Raw genomic sequence first — 26239 nt, forward strand, 5'->3', positions numbered from 1 at the left:
AGTCTGGCAGCATCTGTGGAGAGAAATCAGTTAACGTTTCAGGTTGAGTGACCTTTCCTCAGAACAGATGAAGGGTCAGTCTACCTGAAACATTAACTCTGATTTCTCGCCGCAGATGGTCCTAGACCTGCTGAGCCTGTACAGCAATTTCAGTTTTTGGCTTCCAATTTACAGCATCCACAGTTCTGTTGGTTCTTATCAGCTCACGTTTGACAGCCTCTCATTTGCCAGTCATCCCTTTACCTGCAAACAGACTGCCTCAATCAACTTTTGGAAATTACAGCCTCATGGTCTAAATTGGCCCTATTCCAAATAAGAACCTGAACTTTTATACATGGTCTCTCTAAAACTAATAAAATTATGATCGCTGGTCCCAAAGTACTTCCCCCACTGACTTGTCGCACCTTATTTCCAAAGAGATCAAGTTTTGCTCCTTCTCTAGCAGGTGCATGTAGATGCTGATAAATGTGTTCCAGAAAATTTTCTTGAACAAATTCCTCCCCACTAAAGCCCTTAACACTACAGCAGTCCCAGTCAATGTTACTCTCCATTTGCCTGGATGAGTCCAGCTCAACAACACTCCAGAAGTTTGACACCATCCAAGACAAAGCTGCCATCTCATCATTGATGCCAGTCAAATGTGCATCATTTGCAAGATGCACTGTGGCATCTCACCACAGTTTCTCTGACTGTATATTCCACAAATACACAATCTCTACCGTTTGGGATAAGGGCAGCAAACGCCTGGAAACTCAGCAGCGACAAGTTATCTTCCAAGCCACACTGACAGGAACAGTTACTATTCCTTGCTGTTGTTGGATCATTACCCTGGACTCACCTCTCCGTAAGCAGCCAAAAGGGCTGCAGTAGTTCAGAGAGACAGCTCACCATCAACAAAGGCAATTAGAGATAGGTAATAATTACCAAGTAAGCCTCTCTTGTCTTGGTTAGAATGATTTCAGCTAACTTCTTGCAGAGAGATTATGCAAAAAAAGAACACAGAAAGAACCAGGTGGTGCAGTGGCATGAAGATACAAGAAAACCCCTAAATCTGTATGTGGTTCATTTGCTGTCAGGACCGTGATTTTTTTCAGAACCCATGCAAACTTCAATGGCTTACTCCACTTCAAAATTGCCCATCACCCCCATTTGTAATTAAATTTCCTTTGTCAAAAAAAATGTTGTTCATATATGAACATAGTTTGATGACAGTCTATTTGACCTTTACTGTGGCACTGGTTGAAAATAATTTTAATGTTCAGAATAACAAACAAACATTTTAAGTTATACACAGACCCCGCAGCAACTTGCAAAGTTCCACAAACAGACAGATCATTTACACACTTCAAAAACGCTGCCTGAAGCAGCAGATAGGTGTTTGTAAAATAGACAAGCATTAACATCCCAACCAACAAGGTAAAACCTGAGTAAGAGCCCCAAAACTGATCATAAATCAGACAATATCTCTACAAGGCTAAAGATGACCAAGAAAACTACTGTTTCAAAAGGGTAGACGATGAAACCAAGTTCCTATCATAGAAACTAAACAGCAGAATCAGTTGAGTGTTATAAGTCCAAAGGTTGAATGCTGCGTCCATTTACAAAACAGGATGAAATACAAAAAAAAAAGTCATGAATCTTAGTCAATTAAAAACACATTACGTATCCTTCTCCTTTTAATAAAGTAGAAAATGCAAACAGTTACACAAGAGCAGAAATTTTCTAAAAAATGTGCTAGTTAAGTTGTCTTCAATTATTGTAAAATTGAACAAACCATCAGCCAAATCAGGGCAAGTGCTGCAGAGGAAAAAAAAATACGACTGACACGGACTCTAATCGTCAATGGCTGATAGAATTCATAGTTGAAGATGTTCAAGGAAACTTGACCTACTTGGGCCATCATGATCGCACGTTGTGTATTTCCATAAACTTCAGTTATAAATAAAATTAAACCTAGAATGCAAATGAAAAATGTTTCAGATACATTGAAATTGCAAGCAAAGAATTTTCTTTACTTTAAGTAAGAACAAGTTAAAGATCTTAAAGAATAAACCCATGTGTGTTTTTAAACTGATTCTGAAGTCTTGGAAGTTGCCTGACTACAAGCTCTGTAAAAGCCAACCTGACTTGAAATGGAAACCTGAATCAGCTAAACTACTTACAGGAATGGTTTTAAACTTTGACAAGAAAGAAGTTTAAAGGGTAGCAAAATACTTTGATTTTGGAAATTGGAAACATATGCAGAATGCTGTAACTCTTTAAATATGTCAAAACTCAAAAAAGGGGCTACTGTTTCTCTCCAAAGATATGACTAGACCTGCTGAATTTCTCCAGCACTTGTTTATTACAAGTTTTAAAAAAATGTTTTCCACTTGCACAAGAAATGGACGGTTAAAGGTTGATGACTCGCTCGCCGAGCTGGCTTGTTTTCGTTCAGACATTTCATCACATGCTAGGTGACAAATCAGTGAGGCTGCCAATGAAACAATGTTATTCTACTTCATTTGGAATTTATACTACCTAGTCCATTGTGGCGAGCAGTGTCATTTCTGGTTTTGACTTGTATGGATTTATATCTAGGATCCAATTCGATAGGTTGGTTGATTCAAGTATGGATGGAGAACCACGCCTCTGAGAATTTCCATGCGTGGCTATGTTTGGCTTGGGCTACTAATGGTTACGTTTTCCCAGTTAAACAAATGGCCTTCATTTGTCCAACTGTACTGATAGTAGTGAACATTTGTCATGTCATTTTGCTGCTAGCTGATGTTCATGCATTCTGACAGCGAGTTTCCTTCCTGTCCATCAGATGTAATGTTTGTTGCAGACGTTGCATCATATTTTACAAACCAAGTTGGCTCCACGTGAAGTGGGAATGGGATCTTAAATTCTGGAGTGTTTTTCATAGATGGGCATGGGCATGTAGACCACCATGATTCCTAGTGGTCTTAGGTATAGGTGGACCTATGCCGATACAAATTCTCCGCTATGAACAGATATCCCTGCAACTTCATCTGCAGATGCCTACTAAACAGACAATAACAGGAGGGCACAATATGCCTTAACATTTTGACCACACTGTCCTACATCTAGAACCGACAATGAGACTCCTAATATAGCTAGGAATCACGGTAGCCCACTTGTCCATGGCCATTCAACACCAAACAAACACTCAAGGATTAAAGATAACACTCCCACAACATGCAGAACCAATTTGGTTTGCAAAATATCATGCAACAACTGCCACAAACATTACGTTGGACAGACAGAAAGGAAACTAGTCACCAGAATACATGGAAGTCAGCTAGCGGCAAAATGACATGATGAATATTCCTCAATATCAGTACACTCGGACAACGAAGGCCATCAGTGCAACTAGGACAATGTAACCACAGGAGGCCAAGCCAAACATGGACATGCACAGGAATTCCTAGAGGCATGGTTCTCTATCCATACTTCAAATTAACAAACAAACGGAATTGGACCCCATACACAAACCCATACATATCAAAACCAGAAATGACACTACTTGCCACAACGGGCCATTCAGTATAAATTCCAAAAGGAGTAGAACAACTTCAGAGGCCTCACTGATGATGTCACCTGGCATGGTGACAAAACATTTGAACAAAAACAAACCAGCTCTGCGAGCAAGTCAGCAACCTCATCCACAACCCAAGCTACAAATCTTTGCTAAAACTTTAAGTGGTTATTAAGTTGTAAAAAGGAGATTTTTGTGGTCAGAGACACAAACTGGAATGTGGTCCTTACAATGTTCCAGGAAAGCATCCCTCGAAACCTTCCCTAAAACCCCTGTCCAACTTCTATTGTTAAAATATGCAAGACAGTGTAGACAAAATTCATGACTAGCACATCAGTTAAAACCATTTCTATAAAAAGTTTCTTCAGACTTTTACCCAACTCAAAATCTGTCCTGATGCCCTTTCTCAGGGTGTACCCAACTATGAGTTTTATGCAATCTGTAGATCTCAAACAGCAACATGTCCACCAATTCTATTCTTCATACCTGCTCAAAAGCTGAGGAAGACTAGAGATGATCGGTCCATAACCTGGAGCATTGTCATAAAGCTCAAATAATGGCGCAGCAACCAATTTGTAATTCTTTGGCACTGCAAACAGGGCTGTCAATCAAAACAGATTATTAAAGACCACCAGAATCAAAGCATGTGTCACAAGTATAGTTACTGCATATTTATTAAAAATAGTAAAAGACAGCAGCCCAAGACTTGCAGGAAAGCAAGTTATTGTGTGCCGTGCACGATCAAGCCAATTCAGTCAGTCAAACTGACGACACCCTTTAAATTTGCTGTACTTGTGCAATAAACCTCACTGCTGGGAGCTTGAGCTTAATTTAAAAACTCTTTCTTTATTCATTCACAGGATGATGGCATCACGAGCTAGGTGGCATTTATTCCCCATCCCTAATTACCCTCCAGAGGGCAATTAAGAGTCAACCACATTGTGGGTCTGGAGTCACATGTAGGCCAGACCAGGTAAGGATGGCAAGATAATAAAATGTGAGGCTGGATGAACACAGCAGGCCAAGCAGCATCTCAGGAGCACAAAAGCTGACGTTTCGGGCCTAGACCCTTCATCAGAGAGGGGGATGGGGAGAGGGAACTGGAATAAATAGGGAGAGAGGGGGAGGCGGACCGAAGATGGAGAGAAAAGAAGATAGGTGGAGAGGAGAGTATAGGTGGGGAGGTAGGGAGGGGTTAGGTCAGTCCAGGGAAGATGGACAGGTCAAGGAGGTGGGATGAGGTTAGTAGGTAGATGGGGGTGCGGCTTGGGGTGGGAGGAAGGGATGGGTGAGAGGAAGAACCGGTTAGGGAGGCAGAGACAGGTTGGACTGGTTTTGGGATGCAGTGGGTGGGGGGGGTGGGGGGGCGGAGAGCTGGGCTGGTTGTGTGGTGCAGTGGGGGGAGGGGACGAACTGGGCTGGTTTAGGGATGCAGTAGGGGAGTTTCCTTCCCTAAAAGGACATTAGTAAACCAGCTGGGATTCCGCCCCCCTCCTCCCAGTCCCAAACGATCGACAATGGATTCACGGCCATCATTAGATTCTTAATTCCAGATATTTATTAAATTAAAATTCCACCATCTGCCATGGCAGGATTCAAACCTGGGTCCCCAGAACATCTAGGTCTCTGGATTTACAGTCTAGCAATAATACCACTAAGCCATTGCCTCCCCAAATGTACGTTATGTTCTCATCTTAAAATGCTACAACACCAATCAACCAATCCAGCTCACAGGAAGGATTTAAATTAGCATGCATTATTTTTGCTTGGACTAAATTCAAAATTTGAGTTCCTTTCCTTTGTCTCAGTACAATGTTATTTTCCTTTCTGTGCTCAATTCAAAATTAATTCATCCCTCAGATTCACTTCTCATCTTTCCTGTTTCTTTCACCAATGGAGATTTAAGTTTATGAATGACAGGACCAAAGCCCAAAATTAGCTCACACTTCCAGCAACTGACAAGCCATGAAATTTGTGTTGGTCTGCCAGAATGAAGAAAACTACACAAGCAAGGTCTGCACCATTTGGGTTAAGAAAGAATTGAGCTGTAACCTAAGCTACCATGTTGGTCTGTTAAGAGATTGCACTAATGATTCAAATTTAATTGTATCCCTTCCTGAAAGTCCTCCACAGATAAATCTTAGTAGTTTAGCTTCAGAAGCTGGGTATACAAAATGTTCCAAAACTCAAGGCAGCCATACATCTGGCTGACACAAAAAGTAACCAAATCCCATGTTTAATTGACGCTAAGCCAAAGCGGCATTCTTGGGGAGCTAACAGTTAGAAGTAACCAGGATTTCACCACTGCCAGCACAGAAACCTTTTTAAGAGAAGCTAGAAGAGAATTTGCTTTGGCTGCAATGTTCACAAATCATTCTGCAGGTAAATCACAGACATCAAGTGATAACTACTTAGTGAGTCAGAGCAGCAGTAAAACATTACCAGGGCTAAGGGGTTGAGAGAGATCAAGTGTCAGAAAGGCATGATTTATTGATCTGATTGGGCGGATAGGAAACTGGATCCTGACAGCATTGATGACATCAGCAAGGACTCACTGGCAGAATCCTTTAGTCAGAAGCTGAAGTTCAAATAAGTTTCCAAATAACCTACAAATATAACCAATACCGAATTCATTGCAATACTGAGGCAGGACTGCATCAGAAATGCCATTTTACAAATAAGTGATTTGATCAACACTCAGGGGCTTGGTCAAAGATCAAAGGATTATTTCATCAATAGCACAGGATTTTAAGTATCATGGCTAACAGTCTTTTACAAGCAGTGACATTAAAAGACATTTATTGCAAAGCTACGTCTGCTGAACAGCAGTGTTTGAATTATTAATTCACTGTAAATGCTTGGAGGTGATGCATTTTACTCTGTTGATCATTTAGATCTTATATTAAATATTTTCATCCGAAGTACACCTCCAAGCTCCCAGACTGCATGCGGGTGCAATCACACATTCTGTCTCACGATTTACCTTTCTCTTGAAGTTGCACTAAAAACAGCTTCTTATGCTCTTTGGGTTTGGTGATGTGAGCTGGAATGTAGGGATACTGCAGGAAATGAAAAAACAACGTTACGTACGGTACACATGTAGGTAATGCGTAAGATTTCTCACATTAGAGAAAGGTTCACAGATAACTCATGAGTGCTGAACCATATGATCCATTAATTCAAGGACAAAAAAAACCGAACAAATATTTTCTATTAGTATTAGATAAAGTAATAATACATACAGCCCCTCAACTCAAAGCTGTTTGACTAAATCATGTCTCCCAGAGTCTGGTTTATACCAAAAGCCGTAAGGTGTTAAAAAAAGCATCATTTTACAATGTCAGGAATCACAAAACTGCTCTCAACAATTTAATTCCATTCAGCGCTGAAGGCTGAAATCACTGTCATATTATAGGTTTATTTTCCACAAGGTACGTTGCTACCATATGTGTGAATGGCATCCAAAACAAAATCCCTTATTGGTTCAACTGAAAGTGTGATCTCCTATAATAAGCATATAGGAATTCGAATATCAGAACTAGAGTAGAAAAAGTAGTTTAAATAGTCAACTTATTTGCACAAGGAGCTGAGGTTCATGCCTGTTCTTTGCCAACTACCTCAGATGGCAGCCATAGCCATAGTCCTTGGTTCCAAGAGCCTGCATGCGGGGTGGGTATCAATTACCTTGACAGCTCTATACCAAAATCACTGCAAACCCAAAGTGTCCCAAGAAAACGCACAGGGAGACGATGGAAAAATGAACATGTTGAGCGATAAACAAAGTGCTGCAGGTGAAAATGACTCTATAGAGAGAAAACATTATGAGCTGACATGTTGTCTCTCGAATACAGATATAAAACTTGCATTATAGAGGCTCTGGATCAAGGTGGGCTTGGCAAAAACCACAGTAGAAACTCTTAAAAATCAGCAGCAGGTAAAATGATAAACAATATGAACAAAGACAACCACCCCAGGAGGGGATTGGAATAATTGTGCTATTTTCCTTTTTGTGGTTAGGGAAAGGCTGGTGGGTTGCATTGAAAACTCGTGACAAGAGTACATCAGTGCAGGATATGATAAAGTATTAATCCACAATAAAAATGCATACAATTTAAAATGTTTTCAAAACAATTGTTAAAAGACACTATTGAAGGTTTGCCAATTGCTTATGCCTCTGCATCATACTGATTCAATTGCCTCAGCTATTGAGAATCAGTTGTGCAAATGAATGGGAAAGTGTAAAAAGACCACATTCTTTCTTAAAAAAAAAGTGAGTATCGTTTTTAATGTTAAGAGGAACACATGGAACTCAACCAGTTCAGTTAACTAGTGTTTACTGTCAAAGAAAAAAAGAATGTCCACTGCTTCCTGTCACATACAACCAATTAAATTCAAGTCAGACTAGAAAGCTCAAAAATAAACTCAATTTGGTTTCATATCTCAAGAAGCCAGGAAATAGCACAAGCTGACATTCCCAATGCTTCATGCCTTGTAGTGATTTAAAGATGATTTTACAGCTTTCAGTATTATCCCAGGTATGTTAAAATTCTGGACTCACCTGCGGGGGCTCAAAGTTGGGTCTCCACCAGTTGCCAATGCAGTCATCGATTACCCAGTCTTGCTGGACACCATCTTGGCGACCCAAGATCTGTGGAAATACAGTTCAATGTACTTTTACATCTCCCCAACCTCAGATTCTCCTTGCATCAAATTACAATTTTCATTTTAGGCCACTCGAAGTGAAGTGGTTTTATTGGGTGCTTTCACTAGAAAATTTGCCTTTTTCTCTCCCAGAAAAATTAACAACAGTTATAGAGTTAATACATCCATTCTTTGTTCTAGAAATCCTCTTTTCGTACTTTGACTTCCATTTCACTATTTCTCCACTCATGGGCAAAAGAAAAGTAAAGGACCCCATTTTCAACAAACAGCATACATCAGGTTGGAAAAAATGTTTCTCAGTAGAAGGTACAAGGTTCTCATAAAGACAGCAATTTTCCACAAGCGTGCAAGAGTCTAAATCTGAAATTTAAGCAATGAGCCACTCAAAGTAGTTCAATAAGCAGACAAACCAGCACTATTCAGGTCTCATTTAATCTTCTGACTGAAAAGTTCAAATACGAGACAGAAAACCTAGGTCAGACACTAACCAGATAGTTCAGTACATACACCACCCAACATATGGAATATATCCAAGCAAGCACAGGTTCTGTACCTCTGTCATTAGACGCTTCAGACCCTCAACCTCATCTTCTCCAGGGTTCAGCTCACCACCAGGTCTAAAACCCATAAAACAAAACAAAAATGGAATTACCATTATAAGTTTAAACAAACAACAAAAAAATGAAGAGGTCGATAAACTACTTCACCGCTTCAAATAAAAAAAACGACAGTCATGAAAACCATCCTTACATTAGGTTACATTTGTAATTTGGGAATGCAGAATGAGCTTTACAACTACGTATTAATTTTCCTTCGCTGGTGTTAATTTGCATAATTTCTCCTTGGTTGGGGGGTGGGGGGGGGGGAAGAAGGCAAATAGAAGAGCAAACATTCAAGAAAAAGACACATGCCATTTCCTGCCTAATTTTTTGTTTTTGTTTTTAGGTATCCAATGCACATGATCAAGCTGAAAGATGTGTGCCTCAGCCAGGAATATTTTCCTCAAATGGAAACGTGAAAAATATCTACTCTATGAGGCAGATCTAGGCCTCGTTTCAATTTTTGTTTAAATAGTGTATTCTCTCCAACACTGGGAGATGTGCATTCTGCTTATGCATTCTCCTGCCAGAAAGTTGATAGCCAATTAGCTTCAGTTGGGCTTTAAAAAAAAAATCAGACAACAGGTTAAAATTAGTTTACTCACAACACTGGGTGGCATATAATGCATAAATCCCCTAAGAGGAACAGTTACAGTAAATTCCACCTACATCATTTGGAAACACTCTACGATGTACAGTCATAATGAGCAGAACCCAACACACTTAGCAGGTCAGTCAGCATCTGTGATGAGGTATCAGATTGCTTCTGGCATTAACCCAGCTGAAGAAGTGTCTAACAAAAATCTAAGATGACTGACCTGTTTAGTTTTTATTTTAAAAGTTGGGAAGAAAGTAGCTGCCTCCAACACTCCAAGTTTTGACACCTAATAGATTACTGGCTATTCTTGGTATTGCTTACCCATATGTTCATCACCAGGCATCAATTGTGAAACCTTCATCTAATTCTGGATTCTTGTGCAAATTCCCAGAGTATTTCAGACCAACATTACTGGCTGTGCCTGTGAGAGTCTAGGCCTCAAGTTTCAATTTCTTTCCGAAAACATTTACCATTCATTGTAGTTTAAGTGGCTCCTCACAGCTCCTTCCCTTGACCAAATCTTCTATGGCTCTGGTAAATGTTACCATGCTGAAGTCTTGTATTAGATTACTTTGCTAAATTAGTGAAACAGTTTAATAAGCTGTTTGAAACCTTTCAGTCAGTATTATCCCCATGACCTATGGCAAGATCACATTTTTCTTTTTTAAAAGTTGCTAATTACTGTCCACACTTACAGTTTGAAGAAGGTTGTCCCCAGCTGTAATAGCAGTACATGTGGAAGTCTGTGTTCATGCACAATCAGAACACCTTCTACAGTGCGCCTCATGCCAATTTTCTCGAACTCCTCCCGCATGCGCTGAAATCGGGCTGCCACAGAGCAGTCCTTCTCATACAAAGGCTCTTTGGTACCAAAGGTGTAATTTGTCAGTGGATACCTGCAGAAAGATTTCCCGTAATAGTTATATTACAATGAAATTTGCTTGGTGACAAATTCAAGAAACAACTGTACTAACACAAAATTAATGAACCCAGATTCATCACAGGTTTGAAGCCTGCCACAGCATACGTTGGAATTTGAATTTTAACAAATTCTTAGATCCAGATAATAATTAAAGATGACGATGAAACAATTGCTGAGAGTTGGAAATAAACAACAGGCTCACTATTGTCCTTCAAGAAAGGAAATTTGCCACACTCAACTATTCTGGCCTACATGTGACTCAAGCCACACAGAAATATGGTTCACTCAACTATCCTCTGAAATGGCCTAGCAAGCCATAAAGTCTGCCTACAGCACATGGTCTGCAGCTCACCACTTCTGAGAAAGGCAACTAGGGCCAAGCAATAAATGCTGGCCAGCCAGTGAGGTCCATCCGAATAAAAAAAAACATTGAACCAGCCTAGATTATTCTGGGAAGAAGGCTATTTACAAATCAGAATGACATACCAACTCCTTACTGATGTTAACGTCTACTCAATGGAAATTCATCAATGGGATCTGAACTATCCCACTCAATGCAGAACAATTTCAGACAAAAGATTATAAGTCTGATACATAAAATTTCTGATTTGACTAAGCTCCCATTATTATATATGACTCTGCCCTTACACATCATCACATGAAATAATTCAGAACCTAAAACAAATAGAAGGTCAGACTCTGTAAGATAGATTTACATGTGTAGGAGATACATGTTAATACAAAGGGCTCATAGGTAATATGATCTCGCACACACTCCTTTTTATTTCGGAAAAGTCATGGCAATTGCTCATCTCTGCTGTATTTCCATTGCAACGCCCTGAATAGAGTTCATTGGCCTACTTTGATAACCAAGACTTACAGTTAACTGCTGTTGCATTATCTCCAAGCCAATTGATGGCAGGAAAGGAGAACCAGTATCCTCTTCAAAGCATTGCAGAAGTCAGTGTCTGGCATTCTAGTCCAGTCCTGACATGTGCAAAACAGAAACTTGGACTTCCTAGTCTCTTTTCATCAACACACTCAACAGTTTTTATTACCATAGAGGACAAAACAACCATGAAGTTGAGATCATCCCTAAAGATACAACAAGAAGGTGGTGTAAACAATTCGTCCCATGAAATCAGCATTGAATAGGACATAGCTGATCTCAACTTTGCCTCAGTTCCCGTTTCCTGCATGTTCCGTATAATCTTTCAAACTATTGATAATTATAAATCTGTCTACCTCCATATTTATTCAGTGTCCTGGGGTCGACCACACTCAGAGGTAGTAAATTCTGCAGATCTACAACCTTTTAGGGAAGTAATGCCTTCTCATCTGTTTTAAATCTACCATCCCTTAGCCAAAAACCATGACCTGTCACTCTAGATTTTCTCATGTGGACCAAGGTCTGTTCTGCATTTACCTTGTGAATCCCCTTTGGCATTTTATATCACAGTTAGGAAGCCTCATTTTTAAACTCTACTAATCACAGGCCTAAACTGTCTCAATCTCAGACGTTGTATCAGTGATAATGGGAACTGCAGATGCTGGAGAATCCAAGATAACAAAGTGTGGGGCTGGATGAACACAGCAGGCCAAGCAGCATCTCAGGAGCACAAAACCTGACGTTTCGGGCCTAGACCCTTCATCAGAGAGGGGGATGGGGAGAGGGAACTGGAATAAATAGGGACAGAGGGGGAGGCGGACCGAAGATGGAGAGAAAAGAAGATAGGTAGAAAGGAGAGTATAGGCGAGGAGGTAGGGAGGGGATAGGTCAGTCCAGGGAAGACGGACAGGTCAAGGAGGTGGGATGAGGTGGTAGGTAGGAAATGGAGGTGCGGTTTGAGGTGGGAGGAAGGGATGGGTGAGAGGAAGAACAGGTTAGGGAAGCGGAGACAGGCTGGGCTGGTTTTGGGATGCAGTCGGGGGAGGGGATGAGCTGGGCTGGTTTTGGGATGCAGTGGAGGAAGGGGAGATTTTGAAGCTGGTGAAGTCCACATTGATACCATTGGGCAGCAGGGTTCCCAAGCGGAATATGAGTTGCTGTTCTTGCAACCGTCGGGTGGCATCATTGTGGCACTGCAGGAGGCTCATGAGGGACATGTCGTCTCAGGAATGGGAGGGGGAGTTAAAATGGTTCACGACTGGGAGGTCATCCTCCGACACTTTCGATGTGGCTTCCTTTACATTGGGGAAACCAAGTGGAGGCTTGGGGACCGCTTTGCAGAACACTTGCGCTCGGTTCGCAACAAGCAACTGCACCTCCCGGTTGCGAACCATTTTAACTCCCCCTCCCATTCCTCAGGCGACATGTCCATCATGAGCCTCCTGCAGTGCCACAATGATGCCGCCCGTAGGTTGCAAGAACAGCAACTCATATTCCGCTTGGGAACCCTGCAGCCGAATGGTATCAATATGGACTTCACAAGCTTCAAAATCTCCCCTTCCACCACTGCATCCCAAAACCAGCCCATTTCTTCCCCTCCCCTCACTGCATCCCAAAACCAGCCCAGCTCATCCCCTCCCACAACTGCATCCCAAAGCCAGCCCAGCCTGTCTCCGCTTCCCTAACCTGTTCTTCCTCTCACCCATCCCTTCCTCCCACCTCAAACCGCACCTCCATTTCCTACCTACCACCTCATCCCACCTCCTTGACCTGTCCGTCTTCCCTGGACTGATCTATCCCCTCCCTACTTCCTCACCTATACTCTCCTCTCTACCTATCTTCTTTTCTCTCCATCTTCGGTCCGCCTCCCCCTCTCTCCCTATTTATTCCAGTTCCCTCTCCCCATCCGCCTCTCTGATGAAGGGTCTAGGCCCGAAACGTCAGCTTTTGTGCTCCTGAGATGCTGCTTGGCCTGCTGTGTTCATCCAGCTCCACACTTTGTTATCTCAAACTCAGATGCTGTTGACTTGCTCGCCGAGCTGGTCTGTTTTTGTTCAGCTGTTTTGTCACCATGCTTGGTGACATCAGTGGTGCCTCCGATGAAGCGACGTTTTTCTACTCTGCTTGGAATTTATACTGTCTGGTCTGTTATGGTGAGTACTGTCATTTCTAGTTTTGATCTGTACGGGTTCGTATTTGGGGTCCAATTGGAAATGTTTGTTGATTGAAGTATGGGTGGAGAACCTCTAGGAATTCCCAAGTCTCAATCTTTCCTCACACAAGAAATCCCTCATCTCTGGAATCAAATCTAAATGAACTCCTCTGAACTGCTTCCAATGCAAATATATATCTCAAGTTGGGGGTCAGGCAAAAATGACCCAATACTCCATGTGAGGTCTCAACAATGCTGCAGCTGCATGAGGCAACACTTCCTACCTTTTAATGATCTATTCCTTTAGCAACAACTACCATAACTCCATGTGCCTTCCTTATGTACCAAAGGCAATACATGCTGCAATTTGTGTACGAGGTCACTCAGATCTCATGCACCAAAGCATCCTGGATTTATCTCCATTTAGATACTAAGTTGCTTTTCTGTTATTGCAAACAAAATCAATAACTTCACACTTAGGTAAAGAGAACACAATAGCAGCTGATATGATGCATGGTATATTACAAAGCCTCTTCCTCTATTCTTACAGTTTCCCATATCTCAAAGTACAGTATCCAGCTGTAGAAACTGACATTTCAAAAGCACCCAACATGAGTTAATATAAATTCTGCACCTCAATATGCACAACAGCAATATATTTAAACAGAGGCTGACATCAGTGCCCCAGCTAAGGTCAAAGTCACAGTCACTGGAAGAAAAACGTTATCACATCACTATCAACAGATTAGTTAGACTGCAATCATTTAGATATTGGCAGGAAGAAGAGGTAATATTTTGTCATCATTCAAAAAAAAAGGTTATTCACTCAAAGGATTATGGCTTGAGATCAAGGACCCCTACAGAAATTCAGCTAGTGGCAAGTACAAATTGCAGTTTGGTTGCAACGTCATTCATGGGCATGAACTTCCAACAGCCATAAATGAATAAGCATTTCAGCAAGACATTTAATAAGTGGTAGTCCAAGTGCTTCCAGTTAGTGTGCTGTTGATCAAAAGCTTAACAGACTTGCTACATAAATACAGCAGCTGTAAGGGCAGGTCCAAGGTTTCTCACAGTCTGTTCACCATCTGTAAGTCAGAGTGTAATGGAATTTTTTTTAAAAAATCATTAACAAGATGAGGGTGTCGTGAGCTAGGCAGCATTTATTGCCAATCCCTAATTGCCCAGAGGGCAGTTCAGAGTCAACTACATTGCTGTGGTAATGGGAACTGCAGATGCTGGAGAATCCAAGATAATGAAATGTGAGGCTGGATGAACACAGCAGGCCCAGCAGCATCTCAGGAGCACAAAAGGTGACGTTTCGGGCCTGGACCCTTCCTCTGATGAAGGGTCTAGGCCCGAAACGTCAGCTTTTGTGCTCCTGAGATGCTGCTGGGCCTGCTGTGTTCATCCAGCCTCACATTTCATTATCTTACATTGCTGTGGGTTTGGAGTCACATGTAGGCCAGGCCAGATCAGGATGGAAGTTTACTGCCCCAAAGGACATTGGTAAATCAGATGGGGTTTTTCCAACAATTGACAACAGGTTCATGGTCATCACTAGATTCTCAATTCCTGATATTTTATTGAATTCAAATTCCACCACCTGTTATGGTGGGATTTGAACTCAGATCCCCAGAATGTTATCTGGGTCTCCGAATTAACAGTCCAGCAAAAGTACCACTAGACTATCACCTCCCCTTGTTCCACTTGCCTGGAATGAACAAAACCTCAATATGAAAGCAGATAGCCATCGTCTGAGATGGCGCGGATTACTTACTTGGTACCCATCAGATGCAAAGGTAGCAATGCATCCTTTGACTAAATCTTCAGAACCACTTCTACCACTTAGGAGAGCCAGGGCAAAGGATCACTTCTACGAGCGAAGTCTCACATCATCCTGACCTCAAGAGTAGGATAATAGGTCAGCACAACATGATGGGCCAAAAGGCCTGAACTGTTGCACAGCTTCTTCACTACCGCTGCATGCAAAGCTGAGAACTCCTATGCAAACAGCACTGTCTCAAGAAGAAAGAGGTTTTACAAACGTTCAAGGCAGTGGCTAAATCTCAAGAAGAAGAAAGGTTACACTCTTGAAAATTCAAATTGATAGTGCTGATTAACCTGCAAATGCCCAACTTTAGTTTATTGTAACAGTTTAATGTCTTCAGCATCAGTGGCTTGATTTGCATATACTCTCTCATTTACTGTTTTACAGTAAACTTAGGTACCCTGTAGACAATTTAATGCCATAATCTAGGAAACCTGAGTACCAAAAACACCACAGAAATAGCTGATATTAACAAAGCCTATCTATTCCACTAGAGCTGTTTGACAAGACTACATCAAGAATACACTTGACCACTTTACACTATAACAAACAAGTCAGCTTCACCGGAACATGTAGATTGGCCTCTAGGCCAGAGGTATTACCTGAATTTGTTTTTTCATATTTTTGTTTTTACTCAAGAATTCTAAATTGGTTGCAAAGTTCATGGATAAATTTGAAACAATCCTCTGAAACACAGCCATTTCACACTCTTTGTGAAAGTAACTTCCACTCATTTCATTGATATCCAATTAAATTTACTGGAGTAAGTCCAATAAACTATTTCCATTCATGAGCTCTCAAGTTACTAGGCTGAAGACACATGGCTAGATACCAACAAGTAATTCACGAGATCAGACAACTACAAAAACCAGTTCATGTCAGACAGACTTAAAATGAACAAAATCTTAATATTAAATCTGTACTTGAACGCTGGAACACCCCAAAAAAAAATGAAACTGCGGGGACCTGAAGCGAACATCCAGGACCAACCTCAACACATTATAACGATACAGATAACAAGGTGTAGAGCTGGACGAACACAGCAGGCCAAGCAGCATCAGAGAGGCAGAAAGAAGGGTCTAGACCCGAAACGTCAGCCTTCCTGCTCCTCTGATGCTTCTTCACCTGCTGTGTTCATCCAGCTCCACACCTTGTTATCTCAGATTCTCCAGCACCTGCAGTTCCTACCATCTCTGATACACTATAACGATAACTACTTCTGAAGGCAAGTCATTACTCAAATCCACACGGTATTCAAGAATTGGATTCCATCTGCAACTTTTTTAAAACTTTAAATATACTATTTTCAAGTTCACATGAAACTAGCTCGACAGAGGTATATACAGAATCCAGTGTATTGGATACTCACAGGTTGATGGTCCTCTCCAGGGTTAGCGGCTTTGCCTGCAGGTACTTATTCCCATATTGAGACACTCCGCGGGGCCAGCCCGCCTGCGAGCGGCTCGGCGGAACCACAGACATAGCAACAAGCTGATGAAAGGTACGGGACCCAGTGCAGCGTCGGGAACGGGTTCTCCCTCTCTCACACACACAAGGATCAACAAGGCCGCCTTCGCGCTTTAACCCGAAACCCACGTTTCCAGGTCAGGGAACACTTCCGGGTCAGGGAAACAACGCTCGGTAGGGGGCAGTATCGCAGTGTTGAGGGGCAGAAGGCTTGTCCTGTTCCTGAGTAAGTGGCAGAGATGTCAGTGCTGACAGAAGCATGTCCGGGAAATCGCTGAAAGGAAAATTTAAAAAAAAGCTGGCGATTACAGGGCCTCAAGCAACATCCGTGGAAATAAAGCAAGCTAATGATTCGAGTCTGGCTGACTCCTCCTCAGAGCTGAAGTGGTGGGGGGTGGTGTGGGGAACAGCGTTTACACAGCAGTTGGGGAGGAGGTTGCAGTGTAAGATAGGTCTCATTTTCGTAGCTTATCATTCGAAATACAGGCTTTTGTTCAGTGAGGGTTTGGCACATTCGGACGAAACTTGCAACCCTTTATTCTGGAATAAGCTGTTTTCGCAGGATCAAAGCACTCCTGGTAGAGACGCTGCATTATTGCAGTGATATCGTGCAGGTTAAATATTAAACCACAGCCTGCCCCAGGCGAAGTTTAAAAAAAACTTTAATGGTTATATCGCAAAGAACATATATAATACATGTTCCAAGAATTTTTTTTAAAAAAACTGTGCTGAATCAAACAAAACTATAAAACTAACAGTGATAATGGGAACTGCAGACGCTGGAGAATCCAAGATAACAAAATGTGAGGCTGGATGAACACAGCAGGCCCAGCAGCATCTCAGGAGCACAAAAGCTGACATTTCGGGCCTAGACCCTTCATCAGAGAGGGGGATGGGGTGAGGGTTCTGGAATAAATAGAGAGGGGGAAGCGGACCCAAGATGGAGAGAAAAGAAAATAGGTGGAGAGGAGAGTATAGGTGGGGAGGTAGGGAGGGGATAGGTCAGTCCAGGGAAGACGGACAGGTCAAGGAGGTGGGATGAGGTTAGTAGGTAGGAGGTGGAGGTGCGGCTTGGGGTGGGAGGAAGGGATGGGTGAGAGGAAGAGCAGGTTAGGGAAGCAGAGACAGGTTGGACTGGTTTTGGGATGCAGTAGGTGGAGGGGAAGAGCTGGACTGGTTGTGTGGTGCAGTGGGGGGAGGGGACGAACTGGGCTGGTTTTGGGATGCGGTGGGGAAAGGGGAGATTTTGAAGCTGGTGAAGTCCACATTGATATCATTGGGCTGCAGGGTTCCATCATGGGCTAACTGCGGTGCCACAATGATGCCACCCGAAGGTTGCAGGAACAGCAACTCATATTCCGCTTGGGAACCTTTGGGACACCCAAACAAGTTGTGAAACTGCAGGGACCTGAGGCAAGCACCCAGGACCAACGTCAACACATTATAATGATAATTATGACTGAAGGCATGTCATTACTCAGATCCACATGGTATTCAACATAGAGTTTCTATCTGCAACAGAAGGGTCAACGGACCCGAAACATTATCTGTGATTTTTCTTCACAAATGCTGCCAGACCTGCTGAACTTTTCCAGCAACTTCTGTTTTTGTTCTTGATTTACAGCATCTGCAGTTCTTTCAATTTTTAACCTGCTGATTTGTCTTCATTACTTGCTGTTGTGGTACCTTGTGTGAAAATTCTGTTTGTCTACGTGGATTGCATTCACTGAATGTGTAAGCTTATAATGTCCCTTAATGGTACTAAAGTGCTAATGTAACTCCTCCATTCCTGTGTTGTCCACTGCAGTGGGAACGATTTTGAATGGAACCATGGTTGCCTAGCAGACAATTGCCAAAAGATTCACATTTAATTACTTATCCATTAGCTCCAGACTGCCTCATGAATGTATCTTGGCCACATTACTCTTTCATCTTCTTTCATTGGATGTACTTCTCAGGTTGCTCGGTGAAATGTTTGATCTATCTCTCCCTGGTTCTTCCAATCAACTATCTTAGTCCTGTCACGTTGTTTGTCTAACAGTCAGCATTTCGAATTGCAATTGCATCCTGTTAAACTTAGGTAGACTGAAGCTATCATATCTTATTGTCTTTCCCAATCTCCATCCCTTAAGCCTGGCCATTGCCTATTTAAACAGACATCATATGTTCTACAGAACCAGTCGAAAGAAGAACTGGAGATTTTTTGCCCATCATAGTTAACATTTAGTATTCAGCAAATGAGAATATTCACCGTTGTATTTGCCTACATGATCAGAGCTACTGACATTCTGAAATTAATTTGTTATTTTTGTAGCATCTGGAATGTCCTTTGAATGTGAAAGGCGCTTTATCTTTTCTTCATATTTAGGTTTCACTTCCAAGAAGGCAGATTATTTGAACAAGTAATACAGATGATTACCATTACTGTGACCGGTCAGTTCATGTTTTGGAGTTGCCGCACACTGCATGATGGATTGTATCCTTTCTGCACAACTTAACTGTGATCTGTTGATTTCTTCATGATTCTTGGCAGATCTTGCAGGATCTTTTGGACGATCTCAAATAACCCCATAATAGGACCATGCACAGATTTCATCTTTCTGTTATAAATAGACCCCTTGAAGTACATATTTCTACTTGTCCAACCAAGGAAAGATATGAGCTGCACCAGCTCATTCATCCTCATTGACTCACACTGTGCTTTGGACTGAAGCTCAGTAATTATGTTCCCCCACTTTGTAATGGGTTCACAGGTTAGTGTTTGAAACATCAGAATGAGTAATGTAGACTAGTGTGCAGCACTAGCTTCAAGATCTCTTTTTTACTCATCGAATAGCTACATAAGCATAAGAAGAATGTAAGTTATCATGCTAGCTGCATGACTGGTACATCTGTGGTAATAAATGATGAGTTGATATTGAGGGTATGTTTTTTCTGCCAAAGAGTGATTAGATAGAGGCTTACAGGAACATTTCGGTCCTAACCCTGAGCTTGATTTAATCTAATTTCACCTTTCTCTCGATGCTGATAGTACAAATAATTTTGAATTTTGATTCTTCAAATGCACCCAAGAACTTTACATTTTAACATTCACTTTTCTTGGACATGCTTCCAACCGTGATTATGTTCTGTTAGAAAAAAAGGCAATTTTGACATTTGGCAGAAGCAATGACAGCAATACTCAAGTGCCCGATTGTTTATTTCATATTTCCTTGTGCACAGGTATTTTTCACCTGATTTATTGGAAGAATTATATGCGGACTTTTTAAATGTAATTATGACACAATTTCATGATGTCAGTTGCAGCTGGAAGTTATGTCCTTTGTTATTGCCCGTGTATGTTTGGAGGAGCTATGAGTTTGCTGTGTGCTTTTAATGAGAGCATTAAATATATAACATATCATAATCAAACACCTTGTCATTATTATAGTTTGCTCATCTACTTTAACAAAGGTAACACTGTAAAGTCTTATCCTGGCATATTTTCTCAGATCATCAAACCTTGTTTACGTCTGCTCCCATGTTTAGTAAACATTGGAGACATTGTAGAACCTTTTTCCAAGCATTCAGCACTGCTTATACAGAGATTCTGTAATGCAGGACTAACCCAAATAATCTAGATTTTGCCAGTGTCCATGAAAATATGCAGCATGGCAGCAACATCTGTGAAAGTAGAGTGTCCTTCCATTTTACCAGCGTACCAATTGTGAACAATCCACTTGTCCATCTCTCTGCTTGCCTCATTCTTTTTTTGCCTATTGTTCTTGCTTAATTTTTCAGTAAATCAATTCCTTCACCTCCTTTCTCTTCTATTTCCTTTCCAGTCTTCCTTTTCTTTCCATGCTCTTACATGGCCTTTCATTGATTAAACAGGGTTTTTTTTATAATTGTAGTTCCTATGTTCTGGGTTGGAGGGAGTTATTTGATTAATGTTTCATGAAAACATCAGTTAGTGGTTGCAACAGTCAAGAAAGAAATTTGAGCCTGGGCCATTGTGATAACAGAGATCTTGGGCCATCGAACAGCCAGGGAATTGGGAAATGATAGACATGGGAAGTGAGTTTCTGAGTAGAAAGGAAGTCTAAAGGTGGGATGGGATTTAGATGAAACTGAGGCTGGGCAAGATAGCTTTTCATCCATTTCCGGATTTACTATTCAAACAAGCTAATCTAGATTGGTGAAAACGGAAAGAAATGTGGAGGCTGTAAATCAGGAACAAAAACGGAAGTTGCAGGAAAAGCGGAAGCAGGTCTGCCAGCATTTGTGAAGAAAAATCACAGTAAGCCACAACAGTTCTGAGGAAGGGTCGCCTGACCCGAAATCCTACTTCTTCTTCACGGATGCGGCCAGACCTGCTGAGCTTTTCCCGCAACTACTGTGTTTGAATCCAGATTGGTGAGCATGTTAGGTGATGGGCAAACAGAACATGATGCAAGCAATCAGCGAAAGTTTGGATTGGTTTAAGTTCGAAGAGGACGGGATAGTTGAGAAGAGAAACTGTAATACTGAAAAACAGAGGACAACAGTATGGATAAGGGTCTCAGCAGCAGACGGCACGAGACCGGGGTGATGCCACCAGCAATGATGATTAAACCTATAATAACTACTTCAGAATATTATGAGCGAATTCTGTAACTCTAAGCTTAGTAAGGAATGCGTCAAAATGTATATTTGTTAATACCGTCCTCCAAAGAGCTGTTATTGATGACTGCAGGCATGACTAACTGACTCGGTAACCATGGAGACTATCTCCATGACAGTGCGATCCGACATCCCCGTCACTTCGGGAGGTTCTCCGTCCGGCGGCGTCGTCTCAGTACGTCACTTCCGGAGGTTGTTTCCGGCTCGCTCTCCCCCCATCCTGTGTGCTGACGTCACCGATATCGTTGGCTCGAGTTAGAACGGGACCGTTTCTGCGTGCCCGAGCGTTAACGGGAATCTCGGTGCCGTCTCAAGCCAGGTCACTGGGGTAACGGCAGCGCAGCCATCAGCTTCGCCATGCCGCTCCTTTTCCTTGAGCGTTTCCCCTGGCCAAGCTTGCGGACCTATACGGCCCTGAGCGCAGCGCTGTTGGCGATCAGCCTCTTTAGCGCCTATTCCAACCTCAGCCTGCCCCCGGGCCCCGCTGCCCTGCGGGTCCCCGACCCCGGCGATCCTACCCCCAGCGACGCCACAAACGGCGATCGGCCGAACGGAATCGATGAGGGCGGCAGCGGCCGGGAAAGCGGGGCAAACGCCGCCCAGTACTTGTCTCCCAATCATGGTGAAGGCGATCTGGGATTAACTAGTCGACCCGACTGGGCCAATGGCCATGGACTGGCGGCACAGATGGCCTGGTACCTGGTGTCAGACGGCTGGTGTGTTTGGGTGAGTGCTTGTATTGCTTCGTTGTGTTTTTATGGGGGGGTGTCAATTTAGTTTTGTAAGGAAGATGAGTTTCTCTGGCCTTTTGGACTGATCAAGCAACTTGTAGACGTGGTTTAAAATTCTAAAACCTTATAGGAAACAATTCGTTAAGGGACAAAAACAAAGTTGCTGGAAAAGCTCAGCAGGCCTAGCAGCATCTGTGACCCTTCCTCAGAACTGTCTTATTCAGACCCGAAACGTTAACTATTTTCCTTCACAGGTGCTGCCAGACCCGCTGAGCTTTTTCAGCAACTTTGTTTTTGTTCCTGATTTACAGCATCCGCAGCTCTTTCACTTTTTAAATCGTTAAGGGAGTTCTTTTTGAACACAGTAATCGATAACGGAATAAACGCATTGCTGCCGTTGTCACTGACTTGTGTTTCTAAACGTTCGGGTCAGAATTCACTGACGCGGTTAGATATTTCAATGTGTACTCCAAAAGAGTTTCCGTTGGAATGAAAACAAATTTTCATAATCTACTGTTGCAGTTTTTTTCTGTTCTCTAAAACCTCTTAAAGATTTTTACTGTAAAATTTATTTCACGTTCGTCATCTGCTAAAATGAATGATGCAGGGCTCACCTAATACTATCGTTTGAAACAGAAATAGTGCCTTTCTACACTCGCTGGGTACCATCTTTCTTCTAGCGAAAACTGAAGGAAGACCCATTTTATTCCTTCAATTCGGATCCAGTGCGTTTCCTTCTAAGTTTCAGGAGGTGCCCTCGGAGGTGTGTCTAGCTTTTCAAATATTCTACGAATTGAGTTGAAGCATTTCGGATAGAGAACTGAATATTTGGAGAAATAAAAGAAATGTAGTATGAAAGATTAGGATCATACGATTAGGGAGATTAAGCCATACCTCTTCACAATTCTGTTTGAGTGTTGTAGAAGGTTCCTGAACTACAGGTGAGTTTGAAGTGTTGGGCAACAGTCGGAAAATGGAGTTAAAGTTGTGATTGGATCAGCAATGATCATACTGAATGACAAAACAGACTGGAAAGGCCATAACACGTACTCCTATTTGTGTTCTTGGGTTTTTGCATTGTGATGAGGAAACCCATGAAATAACTTTGAGCTCGTATGTAACCCTGGGAATGAAGGGATGGAGTGTTGAGTGATGTGAGCTCTTGATTCATTTAAGATATGTAACTCTTAAGGGTCAATGCTGGTAGCATTGCTCTATCCAAGTCATTCAGAAATACAATGTAGGAAAAAATTCCAGAATTTGCTGATTGTGTTACATGTGGACCTGCGGTAAACATACAGGATGATACCAATGAACTGTAAGATGGTAAAGCAAAATGGGTAGCAAATTGCAGATAGAATTCATTGCAGAGAAGTGAGAGGTGATACATTTTGGTCAAAAGAATAGGAAGAAGCAGTATATGCCACAACTGCAGCATTGTGCCAAGTTGTAGGAAATGATGGTCCTTGTGATGGTGTAGACAAGATTCACTGAATTGCTCCAGGGAGAACAATCCTGGAACCAGAGGTTCAGGAGAAATCTGACAGCTGGACAAGACTGAGATAACAAGGTGTAGAGCTGGATGAATGCAGCAGGCCAAGCAGCATCAGAAGAGCAGGAAGGCTGACGTTTCGGGCCTAGACCCTTCTTTCTGCTCTTTTGATGCTTCTTGGCCTGCTGTGTTCATCCAGCTGTACACCTTGTTATCTGAAATTCTTCAGCATCTGCGGTCCCTACTATATCAGATGGACAAGACTGACATTTTTGACATACACAAGCGATTTGCATTAGTTGTCATTTTTAAAAAGTCAGTACGGATTAAAAGTTTTGGATTAGCAAATGGTTGGAATGGGAAGAATGATTTGTTAACACAATAAGTGGCAATGATTTAGGATTTACTCTTTAAAAGACTGGTGGTAGTGGAGGCAAATCTTTTCATCAAGGTAAACTTGCTTGGCTCTGAGGATAGGGCAGTGCCAATGGACTTGATTTGCGGAATAGTTGTTTCTTGTGTTGTCATGATTCTAAGTTTCAACATTAAAGTGAAAACTTCATTTTGACTGTAACCATAATTTGCAGATTACAAATGAGGGAGCCAAAAGCTATCTTGAGAAGGCATTTCAAATCATACTGAACCTTTAAATATTAAGTTGGGTTACAGCTATTTTGAATGCTTATAAGTTGGATATTAAGTTCTCCCCTTTTTCAGATAGGTGAGTCAAAATATGGACAGACTTGGCGGGGGTGGTCAGAGAAATTTTGAAGCTGGTGAAGTCAATATTCGGGCCTTCTGGCTGTAAGCTGCCAAGGTGAAATATCGGGTGTTGTTCCTCAAGTTTATGTTTGGCCTCACTCTGACATTGGAGGAGGCCAAGGATGGACATGTGACCAGGGGAGCAGGGGGGCCAGTTTAAAGTATATGGCAACTGGAAGGACAGGTTGGTTGGTGTGTGCAGAGAGCAGGTCTCCGCAAAACGGTTCTCGAGTCTGGTTTGGTCTTTCAATATAGCGGAGACCACATCGGGAGCAACAGATACACTAGATGAGGTGAGATGAAATGCAGTTGAATCTCTGCTGGATTTAGAAGGATTGTTTGGGAATTTGGATGGAGTTGAGAGGGGAGGTGTAGGCGCAGGTGTAACCCCTCCTGCAGTTGCAGGGAAAAGTACCAGGTGGGGAGTGTGGAGCTGACGGAGTTATGTAATGAATAGTTTCTACGGAAAGTGGACAGGGGTTGGGAGGGAAGTATCTATTTGGTGGGGTCTGATTGTAGGAGAGAGAAATGTTGGATGATGATACATTCTGTTCGGAAGTTGGTGAGGTGGTATGTGCAGACTAAGGGGACTCTATCCTTAGTGTAGTTGAGGGGAGAGGGTTTGAGGATAGACGCGCAGGAAATGGGGTTGATTTGGTTGACGATACCCTTAATAACAGAAAAGGGTAACCTACAGTCCCTAAAATAGGAGGACATCTGGGAAGTAGTAGAGTAGAATGCCTCACCCTGAGAGCAGATGCAGTGGAGGCAGATGAATTAAGTGTGGAGTAGTATTTATGAGAAGGGTGAGTGAGAGGAGGTGTAGTCGAGGTAATTGTCTGAGTCAATCGGTTTGAAATGGATGTCAGTGGTGACCCACTTACCAGATATCGAGATGGAGAGGTCCAGGAAGGGGAGGGAGGTGTCAAAAACAGTTCAAGTGAATTTGTGGCAGTGGTGGCAAGTGTTGGTGAACTGTTCAAGCTCCTCGCTGGAGCATGAGACAGCACCGATACAGTCACCAGTGTAGCGACAAAGAATCCGACAAAGAGGCAGATGTAGCTCGGGTCCGTGCAGGTGCCTGTGGCCACCCCTTTGGTTTGTACGAAATAGGAGGAATCAAAGAAAAAATTGTTGTGTGAGAGGACCAGTTCTGCCAGGCTAATGAGTGTGCCGTTGGAGGGGGACTGGTTGGGCCTATGGGAGAGGAAAAATCGGGAGGCTTTTTGGCCGTCTTTGTGGAGGATACAGGCATTCTGGGCAGGAAATAGTTCCCCAAACCCTCCCCTCCCATTTCTGTCTCCTACCCAAAATCCATTAACCCTGCTGCCGCAGTCGACCAATTGTCTCTATGCCTGTTCCTGCCCCACCGAGTTCATCTCCTCCTACCTCGAGTCTGTTCTTTCCCCTTTGGTCCAAGAATTCCCTGCCTATGTTCGGGACACAATCCACGCCCTCCACCTCTTCCAAAACTTCAATTCTCCGGCTCCTAACTCATCATCTTCACCATGGACGTTCATTCCCTGTATACCTGTATCCCCAACAGGGATGGCCTAAAAGCCATCCACTTCTTCCTCTCCCATAGGCCCAACCAGTCCCCCTTCACCAACACTCTCATTCGCTTGATGGTACTGGCCCTCACCCGCAACAATTTTTCGTTTAGTTTTTAGGAAGTAGGAGAAATCAAATGGCTGGCCATGCATGGGCTTGAGCTGTGCCTGCCCCTTTGTAGGATTCATGGAACAGCCCCTCTTCAACAATTGCACCAGCACCATCACTCACCTCTTTCTCTGCTACGTTGATGACTGTATTGGTGCTGCCTCCTGCCTTTGCGAGGAGTTTGAACAGTTCATCAACTTCGCCAACATTCCCCACTATGCTCTCAGATTCACCTGGACCATTTCTCACATGTCCCTCCCTTTTCTGGACATCTCCGGTGACCTATTCACCAC

The 26239-nt window shown here is 42.5% G+C and overlaps 2 protein-coding genes across 3 annotated transcripts in view; one reads left to right on the top strand and one right to left on the bottom strand.

Moving 5' to 3' along the window:
- Positions 1-1233: 1233 nt before the first annotated feature.
- nudt21 (nudix hydrolase 21) lies at positions 1234-16818 on the bottom strand. The gene is made up of 7 exons (XM_048546442.2): positions 16564-16818; positions 10096-10296; positions 8757-8820; positions 8100-8189; positions 6525-6600; positions 4028-4142; positions 1234-1953 (listed from the first exon to the last, which is right to left on the bottom strand). The coding sequence occupies exons 1-7, from the start codon at positions 16674-16676 to the stop codon at positions 1932-1934; spliced, it is 681 nt and encodes a 226-aa protein (XP_048402399.1). The 5' UTR covers positions 16677-16818; the 3' UTR covers positions 1234-1931.
- Positions 16819-19029: 2211 nt separating this feature from the next.
- The window catches only part of amfra (autocrine motility factor receptor a), a 74936-nt gene continuing 67726 nt past the window's right edge, over positions 19030-26239 (top strand). Inside the window, exon 1 of one of the 2 annotated variants that reach the window (XM_048546441.1) lies at positions 19030-19094. Coding sequence is in view for 1 of the 2 variants with exons in the window: in XM_048546440.1 (XP_048402397.1) it covers positions 21660-22028 (369 nt within the window). In the remaining variant the exon portion in view is untranslated. Of the gene's footprint in view, positions 19095-21493; positions 22029-26239 lie in introns of those variants that run through there. The other variant, XM_048546440.1, reaches the window with a different exon arrangement.

The sequence above is a fragment of the Stegostoma tigrinum genome, chromosome 16 (assembly GCF_030684315.1).
Source record: "Stegostoma tigrinum isolate sSteTig4 chromosome 16, sSteTig4.hap1, whole genome shotgun sequence".
NCBI lineage: Eukaryota > Metazoa > Chordata > Chondrichthyes > Orectolobiformes > Stegostomatidae > Stegostoma > Stegostoma tigrinum.